General features: G+C 47.0%; 1 protein-coding gene across 3 annotated transcripts; it reads right to left on the reverse strand.

Moving 5' to 3' along the window:
* Nucleotides 1–4,908: 4,908 nt before the first annotated feature.
* On the reverse strand, nt 4,909–22,321 carry RAB29 (RAB29, member RAS oncogene family). 3 transcript variants are annotated; one of them, XM_068173017.1, is made up of 5 exons: nt 22,153–22,321; nt 20,057–20,111; nt 13,351–13,492; nt 9,316–9,437; nt 4,909–8,107 (listed from the first exon to the last, which is right to left on the reverse strand). In XM_068173017.1, exons 1-5 carry the CDS (start codon nt 22,274–22,276, stop codon nt 7,990–7,992), a joined length of 561 nt encoding a protein of 186 aa, XP_068029118.1. In that variant the 5' UTR covers nt 22,277–22,321; the 3' UTR covers nt 4,909–7,989. The 3 variants fall into 3 exon arrangements, with proteins under 3 accessions (XP_068029118.1, XP_068029116.1, XP_068029117.1); XM_068173015.1 differs by having other exon boundaries at nt 13,351–13,532; XM_068173016.1 differs by having other exon boundaries at nt 13,351–13,532; nt 20,057–20,128.
* Nucleotides 22,322–23,552: the final 1,231 nt, after the last annotated feature.

Below are 23,552 nucleotides of genomic sequence, written 5' to 3' on the forward strand. Positions count from 1 at the left end.
GGCGGTGCCGCCGACCCCGCCGGTCACGCCCCCTTCAGCCGCCGATTGGTCAGAGGCCGCGAGAGCCCGCGCCCCATTGGCTCGTTCGAACCATCACGGCGCGCAGGGCCCGCCCACTGTCCCCGCGGGGAGGGCGGGCAGCGCGGCCCGCACGCGGCCGAGCTCCGGCGGCAGATTCGCCACGGGCTCCCGGGGCCGCCGCGGCCCCGCCGCGCCCCTTCCCGCCCCTCCCTCCACGCCCGCCGCGTCCCTCCGTCACCGGCGGCACGCTGGAATTTTTTCCCGTTTCTCCGGGAATTTTTGGGGGCGCTGCGGCACCTCAAGGCCCGAGCCGCAGATTCGCCGCGCGGGCCCGGCGCGGTTTTGGAGGGAAAACGCGGCCCCGGGCGCGGGTTCAGTGTCGTTAATTTTTATTATGAAGAAATGCAAAAAATCGGTCTCGGCGGCAGATTTTGACACCAGCACTGATGTCACCACCGCCACTCCTCCCTGTGCGAGTCAGCAGTTAAATACACGCACAATTCGTGCAAAGTCCAATGAAGATTTTGGATTTTTTTGCACTTTAAACTCCCCAGAAATCCCAAAATGACTCATTTTTGGTTAGAAAATGGGGATGCTGTAACCGTGAAAAAATTAAAAGTATTCCACAGTCATTAAAATGGCAGCTTCTGCCACAGCAACTCACTTTTTCTTGGCATTTTGGTCTTTGGGGGTTCACCCCTCCATTTTAGTAAAAATAGCATTTAAATCCTATTTTTTATACACTGGGAGCTGTGAGAAGATGGTTTGACGATACAAACACAGTCAGATTTACAGGAGAAATGACAATTTTAGGATCATTTGAGATCATTTTTATAATTTCATTTTATTTCTAATTTTTACCATGAATTTTATCATTTCACCAGCAGATTTTTTTTTTTCTGGTTCCACCAGCACCATTTTCCCTGTGCCAATCAGCACAATTCATGCAAAACCCACTGAAGAGATTTGATTTTTTTGGAGGGAATTTTTTTTTTAATCCCTCCATTTTAGTAAAAATAGCATTTAAATCCTATTTTTTATACACTGGGAGCTGTGAGAAGATGGTTTGACGATACAAACCCGGTCAGATTTACAGGAGAAATGACAATTTCAGGATCATTTGAGATAATTTTTATAATTTCATTTTATTTCTAATTTTTACCATGAATTTTATCATTTCACCAGCAGATTTTTTTTTTTCTGGTTCCACCAGCACCATTTTCCCTGTGCCAATCAGCACAATTCATGCAAAACCCACTGAAGAGATTGGATTTTTTTGGAGGGAATTTTTTTTTAAATCCCTCCATTTTAGTAAAAATAGCATTTAAATCCTATTTTTTATACTCTGGGAGCTGTGAGAAGATGGTTTGACAATAAAAACCCAGTCAGATTTATAGGAGAAATGACAATTTTAGGATCGTTTGAGATCATTTCGTGTCCTGCTTGAGTTCCATCGGAATTCCTTTGGAATTCTGGCCTTTTTCCTGCTCCATCCCATCAATGCTCAGGAAAACCCGGCTGATTGTGGAATAAAGAGACCCAAAATACACTGAATTAAGGAGCCCCGGGGAGGAAGGTGCAGAAACCACATCAAGGAGTTCTTTGCTGGAAATATTGGATTAAACCCCACAGGGGCTGACTCAGAGGTGCACAAGTTTTGCATTTTTATGCCCTGCCCGTAACCCAATAAAAATGCAATAATTGAGGATATTTCAGCAGAGTTAATTTGGTTTTTTGGGGTTTTTTTTTTCTTTTATTTTTTTTTTAGGTGTGTGTTTGGGGTTTTTGAGAGCGCATTTGGGATTTTTTTTCTTTTTTTTTTTTTTTTTTGTGTTTTTAGATTTTTTTTTTCCTTTGGTTTGTTTGGGGGGTTTTGTTGTGGGTTTTTTTTTTTTTTTTTGGGGGGTGGGTGTTTATCTTTGTTTTTTTTCCTTTTTTTTTTTGTTTGTTTTGGGCTTTTTGGGGGGATTTTTAGGGGATTTTTTTTGCTTGTTGGTTTGGTTTTTTCTTTTTTTTTTTTTTCTTTTTATTTTTTGGTTTGGGTTTTTTTATATATATTTTTTTTCTTTTTTTTTCCCCTTCGGTTTGTTTGTTTTTCTTGTGCTTTGTCCCCTCCCTGTCGCGCCTATCGCGACTTAGGCAGCCGAGGTTAGGGCAGTGCCAGCCCGGGGCCATTGCAGCCCCGCTGTCCTTTGGCATGGAAATGTCCCCAATCCACACGGGGACAGGATCAAACACGGAATTCCAGGAGATTTTCCCCATTATTCCCTCCTGCCTCACCCCAAACCAGCCTGGCTTTTGTGGTCAGATTCCATTTATAAGAAATCTCCACAATTTCCTATTCTCCCCACTGAATACTGTGGGTTTTTATCAGAGAAGTTTGATTTTTATCATTTTATTTTTAATTTTTACCGTGAATTTTATCATTTCACCAGCAGATTTTTTTTTTCTGGTTCCACCAGCACCATTTTCCCTGTGCTAATCAGCACAATTCATGCAAAACCCACTGAAGAGATTTGATTTTTACACTTTCAGTTCCCTCCAAACCCCCAAAATCACTCATTTTGGTTAGAAAGGGGGATGCTTTAACCGTGAAAAAATTAAATGTATTACACAGTCCCTAAAATGCAGCTTCTCCCTTTTGCCTTGCATTTTGGTCTTTGGGGGTTCACCCCTCCATTTTAGTAAAAATAGCATTTAAATCCTGTTTTTATACATTGGGACCTGTGAGAAGATGGTTTGACGATACAAACCCGGTCAGATTGACAGGAGAAATGACAATTTTAGGATCATTTGAGATAATTTTTATAATTTCATTTTATTTCTAATTTTTACCATTAATTTTATCATTTCACCAGCAGATTTTTTTTTTTCTGGTTCCACCAGCACCATTTTCCCTGTGCCAATCAGCACAATTCATGCAAAACCCACTGAAGAGATTTGATTTTTTTGGAGGGAATTTTTTTTTTAAATCCCTCCATTTTAGTAAAAATAGCATTTAAATCCCATTTTTTATACACCAGGATCACTAAGGAGACTGGTTTGACGATACAAACCCGGTCAGATTTATAGGAGAAATGACAATTTTAGGATCGTTTGAGATCATTTCGTGCCCTGCTTGAGTTCCATCGGAATTCCTTTGGAATTCTGGCCTTTTTCCTGCTCCATCCCATCAATGCTCAGGAAAACCCGGCTGATTGTGGAATAAAGAGACCCAAAATACACTGAATTAAGGAGCCCCGGGGAGGAAGGTGCAGAAACCACATCAAGGAGTTCTTTGCTGGAAATATTGACTCAGAGGTGCACAAGTTTTGAATGCTTTTGTAGCCCAATAAAAACGCAATAATTGAGGATATTTCAGAGGAATTTGTTTTCCTGGCAGTGCAGGGCAGTTCACACCGCGTGTTTTACCCATTTTTGTTGTTTTTATTCTTAATTTCAACTCGTAAACTCATTTCTTAGCACTGTGGAGACAGCACAACAACAACTACCAGCTGAGCGAGTTCCAATTTTTATTTCAAACCGTTGCAATGCTGCACCAGTGACTGACTGATGTGGATTAAAATCCAGTTTTTTCCTCTCCACACAACCATAATACTGAATTTTACAATGGTCAGGACCCTGCCTCTAAAATACTTCTGTGAAACAGCAAGAAATTTAAAAAAATATAACAGGAAAAAAGCTGAATTTTGATATTTTTGACTTCTTGAGGCTGCAGTAACATTCTCCAGCTGCGTGAAGAAACCAAGTGCAGCCACCAAGGCACAAAATACACCTTGAAATTCGTGTGGTTTTGAGTCCCAGGGCCACAAACTGAAATTCCAGGAAGGAGAAAGGAGAAAGAAACGGGAACCGTTGGCCCAGAGTCACACAGAGGGCACGGAGTGAAAGCAGGGGAGAGGAAATTCCTTCATTTCCCAAAATCCTCATTCCTATTGAGGCCAGGAGTGAAGCAGAATAAAGATAATTTCTGATTCCTATTGGAAAGATTCAGGTTTTTACTCCCCTACATCAACAAAAGTTAAATTAAACCTTTTTTTTTTTTTTTTTTTGGCTTTCCCCTTCCAGTTTTTAATAATTCTAGGTTTTAGAAATCAGAATTATTTCAGGTGGGCACAGCCCCTGCTCCTCCCCCACTGCCCCTGGATGGGGCTTTTGAATGTGGCTTAATCAAGGGGCACTTTTGGGGTTTATTTTGCTTTTTTTTTTAAGCACAGGGAGATCTCTGCAAACACCCCCAGCTGCTCAGGGAAATCGTTTTCCTGTCTGCTTGGGGTTTTCACCCAGCTCAAGCAACGACTCTTCCTCTTGTGCAGCTTGTGGGGGGTTTTATTTGACATTTTTTTCAGATGTTAACCAACAGTAAATGTGGGAAAATAACTTCCCCAAGGCACACATGGGGATAGGAAACCAAAGGGCAGCACAGAAAACCTGTGAAATAGATTAAAAAAAAAACCAGATTTTTAAAATGAGACTTTTTAAAAAAAAAAAATCGATTTTTAAAAAATCTTCCTTTGTGTTTTTGGCTGATTCTTAAAGGCACTTGTGGAGGAAGAGGTGCAGGCACCTGGGAGGTATCAAAGTGCTGATGGAAGAAGTTTTCCTGCAAAATTCCCAGGAATTCCCTGTGAGGAGGCCCTGGCACAGACGATCCAAAGGAACGTGGCTGCCCCTGCATCCCTGGAAATGTCCCTGCCCATGGCAGGGCTGGCACTGGGGGAGCTCTGGAGCCCTTCCCACCCAAACCATCCCAGGTTCTGGAACCGACGGCACAGACCTGGCCACATGTACAGGAGAAATTACAATTTCAACAGAATTTGAGTTCATTTCATGCTCTGCTTGAGCTCCATTGGATGGAGCAGGAATTGGGAATTTTCAGCCTGGGCAGGGTTTTCCACCTCTGAGGAAAGCTCTTGGCTGAAATATTTCAAGTACAAAAATCAAGAAATAACTCCTGAATCTTAAGGGGTTTTGTGACAGCTCCTTTAAAAAATTAGGCACTTCTCTCATGTTCTAAAAAGAACTAGAAATATTTATAGGATTCAATATTTATAGGATTAAAAGCCATTTTTTCTTTTTCTTTTCTTTTTTTTTTTTTTGTTGTTGTTGTTGTTTTGTTTTTTGGTTTTTTGTTTAAGTAAAATTCAGCAAGGCACTTCTGTTTTGTTGCTAACCAGCTCTCCCTATTTCTAAAACCAAGGGTGCAGAAAAGGGTATTTTTAAGCACCTCTAACCCCAAATTTGGCAATATTTGCATGGCAGAAGCCTAGCCCAGGTATTTCAGCTTTGCATTAAAAAGTGCAGCACAAATAATCCTGAATTTCTTAACCCTCACTGTATAGTTTTAAATTCTTTTCAGCTCCAGAGAATGAAAACTCAGATTTTTTAGTGAAGGTGATGAGTGCCTGTTTTACCAACTCCTCCCTCTATGTAAGACAGGCAGGAGGAATAATTTGCCAGAGCAAAGCAGCCCCAATTCAGCAGGAACCAGGACACAGCAATTTCTAGTCCTGTTTCCCAGTTAAACCCCTCAAGAAGGTAAAAAAAAAAAATAAAAAAAAACAATTATTGAAGGCCTTTTGCTGAAATCCAAACCCAAAACGTGAGCAGGATGATCGGGAACCATCAGAAAATCACAGAACAGCAAATCCAGAATTTAACACCCACAACTCCAGCCCTGAAGTGTGAGTTCCCCATAAATTCTCCTCAAATTTTTGGCCAGAACTGCTCTCCACCACCAATATCCGGGATGTGCAGGGGAAAAGTGGCACCAGAGGGAAATGGGGAGTGGTTCCTTCCTTTCCTTTTATCCACCAAAGTCTTTTTTTCCCCTCCTCCTCCTCTTCCCAGCCCCACTAAAACAGCAGGGGGGTTTTTAGGGAGCTGTTTCCTACCCCAAATCCCCTCCTGGCTGCACGAGGATGGTGGGAAGGCAATTGAGCAGCAGTTGCCAAAAGCAGTTTGGGCTGGGGGGGGGTGGAGGCTGTCCCAAAAAAAAAAGTGCCAGGGGCCCTTGTGGGGCCACACAAAGGGGTTTACAGCCCCCTCCTCCCCCTGCCCCATAAAGGGCAGCAGAAAGGGGCTGTGGGGAGGAAGGGCTGGAGCAGCTCCTGACCAAATTTTGGGAACTCTGCTCCACAGGGGAGTGAGAATTGTGCTGGTCCAGAAAGGGCAGGAGCAGTGGAGCAGCTCCTGACCAAATTTTGGAAACTCTGCTCCACAGGGGAGTGAGAATTGTGCTGGTCCAGGAAGGGCAGGAGCAGTGGAGCAGCTCCTGACCAAATTTTGGGAACTCTGCTCCACAGGGGAGTGAGAATTGTGCTGGTCCAGAAAGGGCAGGAGCAGTGGAGCAGCTCCTGACCAAATTTTGGAAACTCTGCTCCACAGGGGAGTGAGAATTGTGCTGGTCCAGAAAGGGCAGGAGCAGTGGAGCAGCTCCTGACCAAATTTTGGGAACTCTGCTCCACAGAGGAGTGAGAATTGTGCTGGTCCAGGAAGGGCTGGAGCAACTCCTGACCAAATTCTGGGGTCCCTGCTCCACAGGCAGAGCCCAGGGGAATGGGGGCTGTGCTGGTCCAGAAAGGGGAGGAGCAGTTCCTGGCCGAATTTTGGGAACTCTGCTCCACAGGGGAGTGGGGGCTGTGCTGGTCCAGGAAGGGCTGGAGCAACTCCTGACCAAATTTTGGGGTCTCTGCTCCACAGGGGAGTGAGAATTGTGCTGGTCTAGAAAGGGCAGGAACAGCTCCTGACCAAGTTTTGGGGTCTCTTCTGCACAAGCAGAAGCCAGGAGAGTGAGAATTGTGCTGGTCCAGGAAGGGCAGGAGCAGTTCCTGGCCAAATTTTGGGAACTCTGCTCCACAGGGGAGTGAGAATTGTGCTGGTCCAGGAAGGGCAGGAGCAGTGGAGCAGCTCCTGACCAAATTTTGGGAACTCTGCTCCACAGAGGAGTGAGAATTGTGCTGGTCCAGGAAGGGCTGGAGCAACTCCTGACCAAATTCTGGGGTCCCTGCTCCACAGGCAGAGCCCAGGGGAATGGGGGCTGTGCTGGTCCAGAAAGGGGAGGAGCAGTTCCTGGCCAAATTTTGGGAACTCTGCTCCACAGGGGAGTGGGGGCTGTGCTGGTCCAGGAAGGGCTGGAGCAACTCCTGACCAATTTTTGGGGTCTCTGCTCCACAGGGGAGTGAGAATTGTGCTGGTCTAGAAAGGGCTGGAGCAGCTCTTGACCAAGTTTTGCGGTCTCTTCTGCACAAGCAGAACCCAGGAGAGTGAAAATTGTGCTGGTCCAGGAGGGGCAGGAGCAGTTCCTGGCCAAATTTTGGGAACTCTGCTCCACAGGGGAATGGGGGTTGTGCTAGACCAGGTCCCAGTTGACCCCCCAGAATTCCACAGTGCTGCTCCACATGCAGCTCCTCATCCTTGGGAGGTTTGGGGCACTGCTGGGATGTGCTGGTCCCTCCAGGACACAGATCCAGCATCCCAGAGCAGGGAGGGAGGAGATTGCTGGGATCCCACAGCTGGGGATCCACAGGCTCCACCTGGGCTGGGGTGTGTCCCCAAAAGGGAGGGGGTAAAGGTGCAGAAAATTTAAAAATCCCTCTGACAGCCCAGGGCAGCCCTGCCAAAGGGAGAAGTGCTCAAAATTAAAAAAAAAAATAAAATAAAAAATCAGTGTAATGCAAGCCACTGCTTGGGCATGGATTGTGCTCCATCAGAGCAGCAGAGAAAAAGAGGAATATTCCCAGTCCTCTTCTTCCATCCCTCGCTCCAAGTCACTGCAGCAGGGCTCTGCTGAGGAAACAGCCACTGACAAGTTCAAAATCACAGGAAAAAAACCCAAACCAGGGACAGTTCAGGGCAAGGTGACCACGGTAACGATGATGATGATGATGATGATGATGATGATGATGATGATGATGATGATGAGAAGGCCATCAGAGCTGGAGCCCAGGGGATGGAGTGGCAGGGGCTTCAGCAGCAGGCCCAGCCTGGAGGGGAGGTCTCCTTGATGTTGATGTAATCCCCACTGCCAGCAGAGGAGGAGCTTCCATCTCCCGTGGATGAGGACATCATCTTCTCAATCAGAACCCTGGGGAAAAAAACAGTCCTGAGTTTGATTTTGGATGGGTTTTTTTTTGTTTTTTTTTTTTTTGAACCACCAGCTTTGGTGCAGAAAAGAAATAAAAAATTAAAAAAAAAGCCCAGGAGCGTGGGAAGTGGATTTGTAGAGAGTTATGCACTGCAGAAAAGAAATTAAAAAATAAAAAGCAAAGCTCAGAAGTGCAGGAAATGGATTTGTAGAGAGGTCTCCGGGCCTTTCTCAGGGCCTACAGCATAGTGTAGCAAAAAGCTGATAGGCCAAGAAACACTTAAGAGTGTTTTTGTAATTAAGAAATTGTTAACTTCTAATTGTGATAACATAAATTATAACCCCTGTATTGACTCACCCTTCTCATGAGACTAAAAATAGTTACATTAAAACCTTCTCTTTGGCAAAATAGCTGGAAAAATTAATTTATACATTGAAATATTCCACAGCTGCTCCAGGGGGAAAATAGTCTCTTTTGAAAAACACCTTTCATGAGAGGCTTCCTCTGACCCTGGAGCCTCCAGATCCCAGCACATCAACTTGAACAAATTGAAGTGTTTTACCTCTGCCCATGAAGGGTCAGGAAATAAACAACTGGGAGCCTTTTGGTTATTTGAATAAAAGGTTTTTAAAATGCCTCCCAGTTGCCCCATTGTCGCCCTGTTCTTTTGAAAGTTTTGAAGTTCTTTTAAAAGTTTTCTATACCTTCTGATGTTTACATATTTCTACTAGAGTTTCTCACACTGTTCATGTAAATAATGACTGTTTTGCATTCTTCTTTGTAGAAAGAGAGAATCGATGGACTGTTGGTTTGACCAGTGTGGTTGCAGAGGTGGCAATTTCACCCTCCAATCCACTGCCACTTTTAGAATTCTATATATTGCAAAGTCAGAAATAAAGTTCTCTCCTTTTACTCTCTTTTCTCTCTTTTCCATCTAGTGTGAAAATGTGAGTTATTTTGTGACACCCCATCTCTAAGAAAAGAGTATTGGCTGACACAGGAGGACACAAACTGCAGAAAATGAGGAAAAAAATCAGGAATGGGACAGCACTGGCAGCTGGATTTGGGCAGGGACACCTTCCACTGTCCCAGGCTGTTCCAAGCCCCATCCAGCCTGGCCCTGGGCACTGCCAGGGATCCAGGGGCAGCCCCAGCTGCTCTGGGCAGGGAATGAACTCTGGGACACAGCCCCAGGCACGACTCCTACCTCATGGACTCGTTGATGTTCTTGTTCTCCTTCACAGACGTCTCCACCCATCCTGAAAATCCGTTTTCTTTGCTGAACCGATCGACTTCTTCCCTGGTCACTGCCCACGGGGAAAGGTCACACTGCAAGGCAGCAATGAGGCACTTCAGGGCCACTGAATCCCACCAAGGGGTTTGCTTGGAGGGGACCTAAAAATCAGCCCTGGGCAGGGACATTTCCACAGTCCCAGGCTGCTCCTACCTGGCCTGGGACACTCCCAGGGATGGAGCAGCCCCAGATTCTCTGGGAATTCCATCGCAGCCCCTCCCAGGGAAGGATTTATTCCTAAAATCCTATCCAAACCAGCCCAGGGAATCCTGGAATGGGTTGGGTTGGAAGGGATCATCCAATCCCATGGACAGGGACACCTCCCACTATCCCAGGCTGCCGTTTTACCAGTTTTACCCATTTTTATTTATTCTATCCACTGCCCAACCTGGCCTGGGACACTCCCAGGGATGGAGCAGCCCCAGCTCCTCTGGGAATTCCCTCCTCCCAGGGAAGGATTTATTCCCAACATCCCATCCAAACCAGCCCAGGGAATCCTGGAATGGGTTGGGTTGGAAGGGATCAAGCAATCTCATGGGCAGGGACACCTCCTGCTGCTCCAACCTGGCCTGGGACACTTCCAGGGATGGGGCAGCCATGATTTCTTTGGATCATCTGTGCCAGGACCTCCCCACCCTCCCAGGGAGGAATTTCTCCCCAGTTTTGCAGCTGGGAGGGCCATTCAGTGGCTGTGGGAGGCAGCTCAGCCCTCACAGCTCCCAGATCTCGGGGCAAGGCTCTCACTGGGGCGTTGCAAGCAGCAATTTCTTTATCTGATATCTCAGTTACTGACACACCTCAGTCAAGCACGCCTGGAATGGAGCTTCCAACCTCGTCCCTCATCCCAAATCTGCCCGGGCTCCCAGCAGCCGGGAGAGGTGGCACAGGTGTGGTGGCACTGATGCCAACGGGATGGACACAGAGGGAGAGCCTGGCCCAGAGCTCGTGGGTGCAGTCACCCAGGTCTCCCTGATCCTGGCAAAGCTGTGGCCTCAAAAGAGAATCCCAGAATCTCTGAGGCTGGAAAATCCCTGTGGGATCATCGAGTCCAGGCTGTGCCCGATCCCCACCCTGAGCACTCAGTGCCACCTCCAGGGATGGGCACTCCAAACCCCCCTGGGCAGCCCCTTCCAGTGTCCAATCACCATTTACAGGAGGAAATTCCTGCTGGTGTCCAACCTGAACCTCCTGAGGTGCAGATTAAGGTGATGTCCCCTTACCCTGTCCCTGTGGGAGCAAAGCCCGGCCCCACTGCCTGCGCCCACCAGGGAGGGTGGGAATGGCCCAGCAGGTGCAGCTGGGGAAGGGATGCAGATCTCAGAACTGTGGGATTGTTGAGGCTGGGAAATCCCTCTGGGATCATCGAGTCCAGGCAGTGCCCGATCCCCACCCTGAGCACTCAGTGCCACCTCCAGGGATGGGCACTCCAAACCCCCCTGGGCAGCCCCTTCCAGCCCTTTCCATGAGGAAATTCCTGCTGGTGTCCAACCTGAGCCTCCCCAGCACAGCCTGAGGCCGTTCCCTCTCCTCCTGTCCCTGTTCCCTGGGATAAGACCCCAAATCCCCCCCAGCTGTCCCCTCCTGGCAGGAGGTTGTGCAGAGCCAGAAATTCCCCTGAGCCTCCTTTTCTCCAGGCTGAGCCCCTTCCCAGCTCCCTCAGGACTCTCCAAACCCTTCCCAGCTCCCTCAGGACTCTCCAAACCCTTCCCAGCTCCCTCAGGACTCTCCAAACCCTTCCCATCTCCTCAGGACTCTCCAAACCCTTTCCTAGCTCCCTCAGGATTCTCCAAACCCTTCCCATCTCCTCAGGACTCTCCAAACCCTTCCCATCTCCTCAGGACTCTCCAAATCCTTCCCATCTCCTCAGGATTCTCCAAACCCTTCCCATCTCCTCAGGATTCTCCAAACCCTTCCCATCTCCTCAGGACTCTCCAAACCCTTCCCAGCTCCCTCAGGACTCTCCAGCCCCTTTCCCAGAGGCTGTCCCCTCCTGGCAGGGAGTTTCAATCAAGGGAAATAATTATTGAAGTGCAATTATTTGTGGAGAAGTGGGTAAGAAAAGCCACTCTCCTGCCCAGCCACCGAATTTTTGAGTCATCTGCAGTTTTAGGCTCTCCCAAAGCAGGCAAGTCTCAAACTGAATTTGGAAAGGGCTCCTGAGCCAGCACTGGCACAGGGAGAGCATAAAGGAGGGCTGGAAATGAAGGGAAAATGCATCATAAAAAGGGAGAAACCAATGCAGAGAGGAAAACTTGGCCCTAGATCCACGTGGAAAGCAGAGATTTCTGCCTCTGTGACAGGAGCTGTGCTCAGGGTGACACTCAGCCTGCCCAGGGGACAGGACAGGGAGGAAAAGGCCCCAGGTTGCACCAGAGGGGGTTTGTGTTGGATTTTAGGAGAGTTTTCTTCAAGGAAAGGGTTGCAAAGAAGGGCTATGGAGAAGAATTCTTGGGAGAGGCAGAAAATTCCAGGAAAGGTTTAAAGGTGACAGGCAAGGGTGAGGGCTGAAGGTGTTCTCTGCTGTGCACACACAGAAAAATGCAGAAATAAACAGAAACACACACACAGGAACACACAAACACAGAGAGAAACACAGAGAAACACACAAAAATACACAAAAACCCACACAAACACACTGAGGAACACACACACAATCCCACACACAGGAACACAGGAACACAAACACAGTGAAATACACCCAAACAGAAAAACACAGAAACACACAGAAACACACACAGAAACACACACAGAAACACACACACAAATACACAGAGAAATACAAACAGAAGAACACAAAAACCCCACAGAGAAACACACAAACCACCACATAGAAACACACAAACCCATAGAGAAGCACACAAAAACCATTCAAACTCACAGAGCATCACACAAAACACACAAAAACCCACAGAGCAACACACAAAAACCACACAAACCCACAGAGAAACCCACAAAAAACACACAGAAACACACACAGGAACACACAAACCCACAAAGAAACACACAAAACCATAGAAACTCACAGAGAAACACAGAACTCCACAGAGAAACACACAAATCCATAGAGAAACACACAAAAACCATACAAACTCACAGAGCAACACACAAAACACACAAGAACCCACAGAGAAACACAGAAAAACCACAGAAACCCACAGAGAAACACACAAAAAACACACGAAAACACACACAGAAACACACAAACCCACAAAGAAACACACAAATCCATAGAGAAACACACAAAAACCATACACACACAGAAACACACAACTCCACAGAGAAACACACAAACCCATAGAGAAACACACAAAAACCACACAAACACAGAGCAACAAACAAAACACACAAAAACCCACACAGAAACACAGAAAAACCATACAAACCCACAAAGGAACACACAAATCTATAGAGAAACACAAAAACCATACAAACTCACAGAGCAACACACAAAACACACAAAAACCAACAGAGAAACACAGAAAAACCACAAAATCCCACAGACAAACCCACAAAAAACACACAGAAACACACAAACCCACAAAGAAACACACAAACCCATAGAGAAACACACAAACCCATCGAGAAGCACACAAAAACCATTCAAACTCACAGAGAAACACACAAAAAACACAAAAAACACACAGAGAAACACACAAACCCACAGAGAAACACACAAACCCATAGAGAAACACACAAACCCATCGAGAAGCACACAAAAACCATTCAAACACACAGAGAAATACACAAAAAACACACAAAAACACACAAAAAACACAAAAAACACACAGAGAAACACACAAACCTACAAAGAAACACAAAAACCCATAGAGAAACACACAGAGAAACCCACAAAAAACACACGAAAGCCCTCCCCAGAAACACAGAAAAACCCACAGAACCCACCCAGAACCCCACCAGCCCACGCCCAGCGCGGGCAGCGCTGCCCACCTTGTTGGCCAGCAGCAGGCAGGGCACGGGGCTCCCGTCTGGCAGCACCAGTTTGCTGTCCAGGTCCTGCTTCCACTTCTGGCTGTTGCTGAAGGTGCTGACGTTGGTGACATCAAACATGATCACACAGGCTGAGGCATCCCTGTAGTACAGGCGGGTCATGGATGTGAAACGTTCCTGCCCTTCGGGGTCAGAACCAGGGGAATAAAACAGCCCAGAGTTGTTATTTTGGGGTTTGTTCGTGCTGGTGTTGTGTTTGCACATTGTTTTTTGCAGCTGGCAGTAAGGGGTTTTTGGTTAGTGTGGGGATTTAGGGTGTGTTTGGCCTGGGAGGCTCTGTGCTGGGTAGGGATCAGGTCACAGGATCATGGGAAACAAACAGAGAAACACATAAACCCACAGAGCAACACAAAAAAAACATACAAACCCAGAGAAACACACTAAATACGCACAAAATCCCACACAGAAACACATAAACCTCCAGAGAAACACACAAACCCACAGAGCAACACACGAAACACACACAAAAACCCACACAGAAACACATCAACTCACAGAGAAACACACAAAACCCATAGAGAAACATACAAAACCCATAGAGATATACACAAAAACCATACAAACCCACAGAGAAACACACAAAAACACACAGAGAAACCACAAAACCCATAGAGAAACACAGAAAAAACATACAAACACACAGAGCAACACACAAATCCACAGAGAAACACACAAACACACAGAGAAACATACAAAAGCCATACAAACCCACAGAGAAACACACAAAACACACACAAAAACACACACAGAAACACACTAACCCACAGAGAAACACACAAACCCATAGAGAAACACACAAAACACACACAAAAACCCACACAGAAACACATAAACTCACAGAGAAACACACAAACCCATAGAGAAACACACAAAACACACACAAAAACCCACACAGAAACACATAAACTCACAGAGAAACACACAAAACCCATAGAGAAATACACAAAAACCATACAAACCCACAGAGAAACACACAAAAACACACAGAGAAACCACAAAACCCATAGAGAAACACAGAAAAAACATACAAACACACAGAGCAACACACAAACCCATAGAGAAACACACAAAACACACACAAAAACCCACACAGAAACACATAAACTCACAGAGAAACACACAAAACCCATAGAGAAACACACAAAACCCATAGAGAAATACACAAAAACCATACAAACCCACAGAGAAACACACAAAAACACACAGAGAAACCACAAAACCCATAGAGAAACACAGAAAAAACATACAAACACACAGAGCAACACACAAACCCACAGAGAAACACACAAACACACAGAGAAACATACAAAACCCATACAAACCCACAGAGAAACACACAAAACACACACAAAAACACACAGAAACACACTAACCCACAGAGAAACACACAAACCCATAGAGAAACACACAAAACACACACAAAAACCCACACAGAAACACATAAACTCACAGAGAAACACACAAAACCCATAGAGAAACACACAAAACCCATAGAGAAATACACAAAAACCATACAAACCCACAGAGAAACACACAAAAACACACTGAGAAACCCCAAAACCCATAGAGAAACACAGAAAAAACATACAAACACACAGAGCAACACACAAACCCACAGAGAAACACACAAACCCACAGAGAAACATACAAAACCCATACAAACTCACAGAGAAACACACAAAACACCCACAAAAACACACACAGAAACACACTAACCCACAGAGAAACACACAAACCCATAGAGAAACACACAAAACACACACAAAAACCCACACAGAAACACATAAACTCACAGAGAAACACACAAAACCCATAGAGAAATACACAAAAACCATACAAACCCACAGAGAAACACACAAAAACACACAGAGAAACCCCAAAACCCATAGAGAAACACAGAAAAAACATACAAACACACAGAGCAACACACAAATCCACAGAGAAACACACAAACCCACAGAGAAACATACAAAAGCCATACAAACCCACAGAGAAACACACAAAACACACACAAAAACACACACAGAAACACACTAACCCACAGAGAAACACACAAACCCATAGAGAAACACACAAAACACACACAAAAACCCACACAGAAACACATAAACTCACAGAGAAACACACAAACCCACAGAGAAACACACAAAACACACACAAAAACCCACACAGAAACACATAAACTCACAGAGAAACACACAAAACCCATAGAGAAACACACAAAACACACACAAAAACACACAGAAACACACTAACCCACAGAGAAACACACAAACCCATAGAGAAACACACAAAACACACACAAAAACCCACACAGAAACACATAAACTCACAGAGAAACACACAAAACCCATAGAGAAACACACAAAACCCATAGAGAAATACACAAAAACCATACAAACCCACAGAGAAACACACAAAAACACACAGAGAAACCCCAAAACCCATAGAGAAACACAGAAAAAACATACAAACACACAGAGCAACACACAAATCCACAGAGAAACACACAAACCCACAGAGAAACATACAAAAGCCATACAAACCCACAGAGAAACACACAAAACACACACAAAAACACACACAGAAACACATAAACTCACAGAGAAACACACAAAACCCATAGGGAAACACACAAAACCCATAGAGAAATACACAAAAACCATACAAACCCACAGAGAAACACACAAAAACACACAGAGAAACCACAAAACCCATAGAGAAACACAGAAAAAACATACAAACACACAGAGCAACACACAAACCCACAGAGAAACACACAAACACACAGAGAAACATACAAAACCCATACAAACCCACAGAGAAACACACAAAACACACACAAAAACACACAGAAACACACTAACCCACAGAGAAACACACAAACCCATAGAGAAACACACAAAACACACACAAAAACCCACACAGAAACACATAAACTCACAGAGAAACACACAAAACCCATAGAGAAACACACAAAACCCATAGAGAAATACACAAAAACCATACAAACCCACAGAGAAACACACAAAAACACACAGAGAAACCCCAAAACCCATAGAGAAACACAGAAAAAACATACAAACACACAGAGCAACACACAAACCCACAGAGAAACACACACAGAAACTCATAAACTCACAGAGAAACAGACAAAAACCATACAAACCCAGAAAAACACACAAAGCAACACAAAAAAATCACATAGAAATGCATAAACTCACAGAAAAACACACAAATCTAGAGACAAACACACAAACTCAGAGAGAAACACACTAAAACCATACAAACACACAGAAAAACAGAGAAACACATAAAATACACACAAAACCCCCCACAGAAACACACAAAAACACACAAAAAATATACAAACCCACAGAGAAACGCACAAAATGCACACAAAACCCCACACAAAAACACACAAACACACAGAGAAACATACAAACCCACAGAGAAACACAGAGGAACACACAAAATACACACAAAAACACACAAAAAAATATACAAACCCACAGAGAAACACAGAGGAACACACAAAATACACAGAAAAACACACACACAAACACACTGACCCACAGAGAAACACACAAAAACCATACAAACACACAGAGAAATGCGGAGAAATGCACAAAATACACACAAAATCATACAAATCCACAGAGAAACACACAAAAACCATACAAACACACAGAGAAATGCGGAGAAACGCACAAAATACACACAAAATCATACAAACCCACAGAGAAACACACAAAAACCATACAAACACACAGAGAAATGCGGAGAAACACACAAAATACACACAAAATCATACAAACCCACAGAGAAACACACAAAAACCATACAAACACACAGAGAAATGCGGAGAAACACACAAAATACACACAAAATCATACAAACCCACAGAGAAACACACAAAAACCATACAAACACACAGAGAAATGCGGAGAAATGCACAAAATACACACAAAATCATACAAATCCACAGAGAAACACAAAAACCATACAAAGACACAGAGAAATGCAGAGAAACACACAAAATACACACAAAATCATACAAACCCACAGAGAAACACACAAACCCACAGAGAAACACACAAAAACCATACAAACACACACAGAAACACACAAAATGCACACAAAACCCCACACAGAAACACACAAACCCACAGAGAAACACACTAACCCACAAGGAACACAAAAAAACCATACAAACCCACAGAGAAACGCAGAGAAACGCACAAAATACACACAAAAACACGCACACAAACACACAAACCCACTGAGAAACACAAAAAAACCATACAAACACACAGAGTAACGCAGAGAAACGCACAAAATACACACAAAAACCCACAGAGAAACACACAAAAACCATACAAACCCACAGAGAAACGCAGAGAAACGCACAAAATACACACAAAAACCCACAGAGAAACACACAAAAACCATACAAACCCACAGAGAAACGCAGAGAAACGCACAAAATACACACAAAAACACACAGAGAAACACACAAAAACCATACAAACCCACAGAGAAACGCAGAGAAACGCACAAAATACACACAAAAACACACAGAGAAACACACAAAAACCATACAAACCCACAGAGAAACGCAGAGAAACGCACAAAATACACACAAAAACACACAGAGAAACACACAAAAACCATACAAACCCACAGAGAAATGCAGAGAAACGCACAAAATACACACAAAAACACACAGAGAAACACACAAAAACCATACAAACCCACAGAGAAACGCAGAGAAACGCAAAAAATACACACAAAAAGCATACAAACCCACAGAGAAACACACAAAAACCATACAAACCCACAGAGAAACGCAGAGAAACGCACAAAATACACACAAAAAGCATACAAACCCACAGAGAAACACACAAAAACCATACAAACACACACAGAAACACACAACATGCACACAAAACCCCACACAGAAACACACAAACCCACAGAGAAACACACTAACCCACAAGGAAACACAAAAAAAACCATACAAACCCACAGAGAAACGCAGAGAAACGCACAAAATACACAGAAAAACACACAGAGAAACACACAAAAACCACTGAGAAACACACAAAAACCATACAAACACACACAGAAACACACAAAATGCACACAAAACCCCACAGAGAAACACACAAACCCACAGAGAAACACACTAACCCACAAGGAACACAAAAAAACCATACAAACCCACAGAGAAACACAGAGAAACGCACTAAATACACAGAAAAACACACAGAGAAACACACAAAAACCATACAAACCCACAGAGAAACGCAGAGAAACACACAAAATACACACAAAAACACACAGAGAAACACACAAAAACCATACAAACCCACAGAGAAACGCAGAGAAACGCATAAAATACACACAAAAACACACAGAGAAACACACAAAAACCATACAAACCCACAGAGAAACGCAGAGAAACGCACAAAATACACACAAAAACACACAGAGAAACACACAAAAACCATACAAACCCACAGAGAAACGCAGAGAAACGCACAAAATACACACAAAAAGCATACAAACCCACAAACACACAAAAACCATACAAACACACAGAGAAACGCAGAGAAACGCACAAAATACACACAAAAACACACAGAGAAACACACAAAAACCATACAAACCCACAGAGAAACGCAGAGAAACGCACAAAATACACACAAAAACACACAGAGAAACACACAAAAACCATACAAACCCACAGAGAAACACACCCTGGATTTGTTTGGGTGAAAAGGGACCACAGATCACCCCGTGCCAACGGGCAGGGACACCTTCCCCTGTGCCACGGTGCCCAAGTGCCCTGGGACACTCCAGGGATGGGGCAGCCCCAATATTTGCATTATTCCCATGAAACTCAGTGCCCTGCAGCCACCTGGGCACCACAAGGGCACAGCGCCAGCTCTGCTTCCCACACCTCAAACTCCTTTTTGGGGCCAGAACTGAAAGCAGTTTCTTGCTGCACTGCTCACTCTGCCAACTTCTCCTTCCTGATGCCTTTTTAAGGATTCCAGGCAGCCCAGCAGCAAGACCAGAGGAAACCACAGCCCTGTTTTCCTCCCTGCTCCGCATCCAGGGGTGCCATTTTAGAGATGCTGCTGCCCAGAGCCCTCCTGGTGCCAGGGAATTTGGGAAATTGTTTTCTCTGCTCCTCTCCAGGGAGCAGGAGCTCCTTGTCCCACTCCAGCTTTTATAATTCTGTCCCTCAGAGTGTGTCTCGTGCCAGAAATTTGGATTTTAACACGAGATCTGGGGCTGAGCAGTCTCATATCCAGCCAGTTCCACACTCCCTCTGCTCTGGCTCTGGCACAGAAAGGAAAGGCTCGGCAGGAATTACTGTGTGCATTCCTTGCAGGTGGATTTTTAATTAAATATTTAAATTACTACAGCAGGCTCGAGGCAGCAAAGCAGAGCAGTCCTGCCCCTGGAATCCACAGGTGCCTGGGATTTATTTTTGGAGGAGAAGGAAAAGGAAGAAAAAGGAAGAGGAAAGGGGGAAAGAAAGGGGAAGGGAAGGGGGGAAGCAGAGGAAGAGGAAGGGGAAGAAGAAGGCAAAAAAGGCCAAAACATTGAGAACATTAAAAAACCTTCAAAATACCTGCAATGTCCCAGAGCTGCAGCCGAACCGTCTCCGACTCCGACCACTGAACCACCTTCAGCGCAAAATCCACTGGAGAATTCCCAAAAAAGCAGGAAGGAAAGCTGCTCAGGGCCGTTCTGCACCATCCTGCACAGCCTCTCCCCATCTCCCAGAGCCCCAACCCAGCCCCAGGCACGGGGCCCTTCCCAATCCTCCATCAGGGTCACCAGCCCAGGCACAATTCCAGGCTGGACGGGGCTTGGAGCAGCCTGGGAGAGGGAAAGGTGTCCCTGTCCATGGGCTGAGAGGAGCTGTGAGGTCCCTGCCAAGCTGAATCACCCCAGATTAACCTGGGAGAGGGAAAGGTGTCCCTGTCCATGGGGTGAGAGGAGCTGTGAGGTCCCTGCCAAGCTGAATCACCCCATATTTGGTGTCACCAGTGAGTCAAAAGGGGAAGCTCTGTGATGTTCTCAGATCCTCATGTGTCAGGGTTTCAACCTGGCAACCAGACCTAGCTGGGCTGGAACTGACCAAAACCAGGAACAAAGTACAAAAAGAAAAGTCCCAGGAACCAGTCTGCGGCATTTCCTGCTGGGAAAGACCAGAGCACAGCCCGGAGCTCTGTGCCTCTCCAGGGTTTTCACCTCTAATCCATCCCCTCTTGGGTCAGTAATAAGATTTGAACAGCTCTGCTCAACACCCCCAGTTTTGGGTCCCTGGGGAGATTTCCTGGGCGAACCCTTAGCAGCTCCTGCTCCTTCCAGGTTATTCATTTACACAAAGAACCAAAATCCTGCTCAGCCCCATTCCCAGCCTCCTCCTCACAGAGCTTCCCAAGAGCTGCTGAGCCCTCAGCAGTGAGGCCAGGCTGTTTAATTAATGCCAAACCAGCGCTGCTGCTGGTTTTACTGGGGTGACCTGAGCCTGGAACCTCAGCCTGTCCATCTCACAGCTCCTGGGGTGGTTATTCCAAGGGGAAGGGGCACCCCAAATGAGCGTGGCAGAAGGGACAGAAGCTCCTGAGGACTTCAGGGCCGTTTAATGAATGCCAAACCAGCGCTGCTGCTGGTTTTACTGGGGTGACCTGAGCCTGGAACCTCAGCCTGTCCATCTTACAGCTCCTGGGGTGGTTATTCCAAGGGGAAGGGGCACCACAAATGAGCGTGGCAGAAGGGACAGAAGCTCCTGAGGACTTCAGGGCCGTTTAATTAATGCCAAACCAGCGCTGCTGCTGGTTTTACTGAGCCTGGAACCTCAGCCTGTCCATCTTACAGCTCCTGGGGTGGTTATTCCAAGGGGAAGGGGCACCCCAAATGAGCGTGGCAGAAGGGACAGAAGCTCCTGAGGACTTCAGGGCCGTTTAATTAATGCCAAACCAGCGCTGCTGCTGGTTTTACTGGGGTGACCTGAGCCTGGAACCTCAGCCTGTCCATCTTACAGCTCCTGGGGTGGTTATTCCAAGGGGAAGGGGCACCCCAAATGAGCGTGGCAGAAGGGGCAGAAGCTCCTGAGGACTTCTGGGCCGTTTAATTAATGCCAAACCAGCGCTGCTGCTGGTTTTACTGAGCCTGGAACCTCAGCCTGTCCATCTTACAGCTCCTGGGGTGGTTATTCCAAGGGGAAGGGGCACCCCAAATGAGCGCGGCAGAAGGGGCAGAAGCTCCTGAGGACTTCAGGGCCGTTTAATTAATGCCAAACCAGCGCTGCTGCTGGTTTTACTGGGGTGACCTGAGCCTGGAACCTCAGCCTATCCATCTTACAGCTCCTGGGGTGGTTATTCCAGGAGCCGGGAGAAGGATGGAGCACCCCAAATGAACGGGCAGAGCGCCAGCATCCCCCCGGGGGCTCCGGGAAGGGAGTCTGGCAGTTAATACCCCATAAACCACCGACGATACACGGCTGTTCCCACCCCAAATTCCCAACCCCACAGCCCCGGGGGGACGGGGGGAGAGGGGGACGCGTTCCCCAGGGACGAGGGGCGCGCTGCGGAGCGCTCCGGGGCTGGGGATGCGCACCGGGACGGGCGCGGTGCCGGACCCCGGGAACCCCCGGGAACCCCCGGGAACCCCCCGGGGAACCCCCCGGGAAGCGCCAGGAGCCGGGGGAGGGCTCACCTCCCACGGTGGATTTGTAGTGCCGGTTGAAGCTGTCGTTGGCGTAGCGCTGCACCAGCGAGGTCTTGCCCACCGTGGCGTCCCCCACCACCAGCACCTTGAACATCCGATCGCGCTGCCCCATCCCGGCCCGGCCCGGCCCCGCTCGGTCATGTGAGGGTCAGCTGGGGCAGCGGCGGAGCCTCTTGGGGCTGCCGGGATCTGTAGTTCCGCCGGAGCCAGCCCCGGGCATCGTCAGATCCGGCCCCGCACATGCCTTGTGGCAGCGGATCCTGCTCTGAGCACCCCCATATCCTGCTATGAGCACCCCCAGATCCTGCTCTGTGCGCCCCCAGATCCTGCTATGAGCACCCCCAGATCTTGTTGTGAGCACCCCCAGATTCTGCTCTGAGCACCCCCATATCCTGCTCTGTGCGCCCCCAAATCCTGCTCTGAGCACCCCCAGATCCTGCTGTGAGCGCCCCCAGATTCTGCTCTGAGCACCCCCAGATCCTGCTCTGTGTGCCCCCAGATCCTGCTTTGTGCACCCCCAGATCCTGCTATGAGCACCCCCAGATCCTGCTCTGTGCGCCCCCAGATCCTGCTATGAGCACCCCAAGATCTTGTTGTGAGCACCCCCAGATCCTGCTATGAGCACCCCCAGATTCTGCTCTGTGTGCCCCCAGATTCTGCTCTGAGCACCCCCAGATTCTGCTCTGTGCGCCCCCAGATTCTGCTCTGAGCACTCCCAGATTCTGCTCTGTGCGCCCCCAGATTCTGCTGTGAGCACCCCCAGATCCTGCTCTGAGCGCCCCCAGATCCTGCTATGAGCACGCCAAGATCTTGTTGTGAGCACCCCCAGATCCTGCTATGAGCACCCCCAGATTCTGCTCTGTGTGCCCCCAGATTCTGCTCTGAGCACCCCCAGATCCTGCTCTGAGCACCCCCAGATTCTGCTCTGAGCACTCCCAGATCCTGCTCTGTGCACCCCCAGATCCTGCTATGAGCACCCCCATATCTTGTTGTGAGCACCCCCATATCCTGCTCTGAGGACCACCAGATTCTGCTCTGAGCACCCCCATATCTTGTTGTGAGCACCCCCATATCCTGCTCTGTGCACCCCCAGACCCAACCCTGTACCTCCCCTGTGTCAGCAGATCCTGCTCTGTGCACCTCCAACCCCAGCCCCATGCACCCCTGTTCCCCCAGATCCTGATCCTGCACCCCCAGATCCAGCCCTGCACACTCTGTGCACCCCTGGATCCTGCCCCATACACCCCCAAACTCTGCCCTGCACATCCTCTGCAACCCCAGATCCAGCCCTGTGCACCCCAAGTTCCAGCCCCAGACACCCCAGCACCCCCAAACTCTGCCCTGCACATCTTCTGCATCCCCAGATCCAGCCCTGTGCACCCCAAGTT

This window comes from Anomalospiza imberbis, chromosome 26, assembly GCF_031753505.1.
Source record: "Anomalospiza imberbis isolate Cuckoo-Finch-1a 21T00152 chromosome 26, ASM3175350v1, whole genome shotgun sequence".
In the NCBI taxonomy this organism is placed as follows: Eukaryota; Metazoa; Chordata; class Aves; order Passeriformes; family Viduidae; genus Anomalospiza; species Anomalospiza imberbis.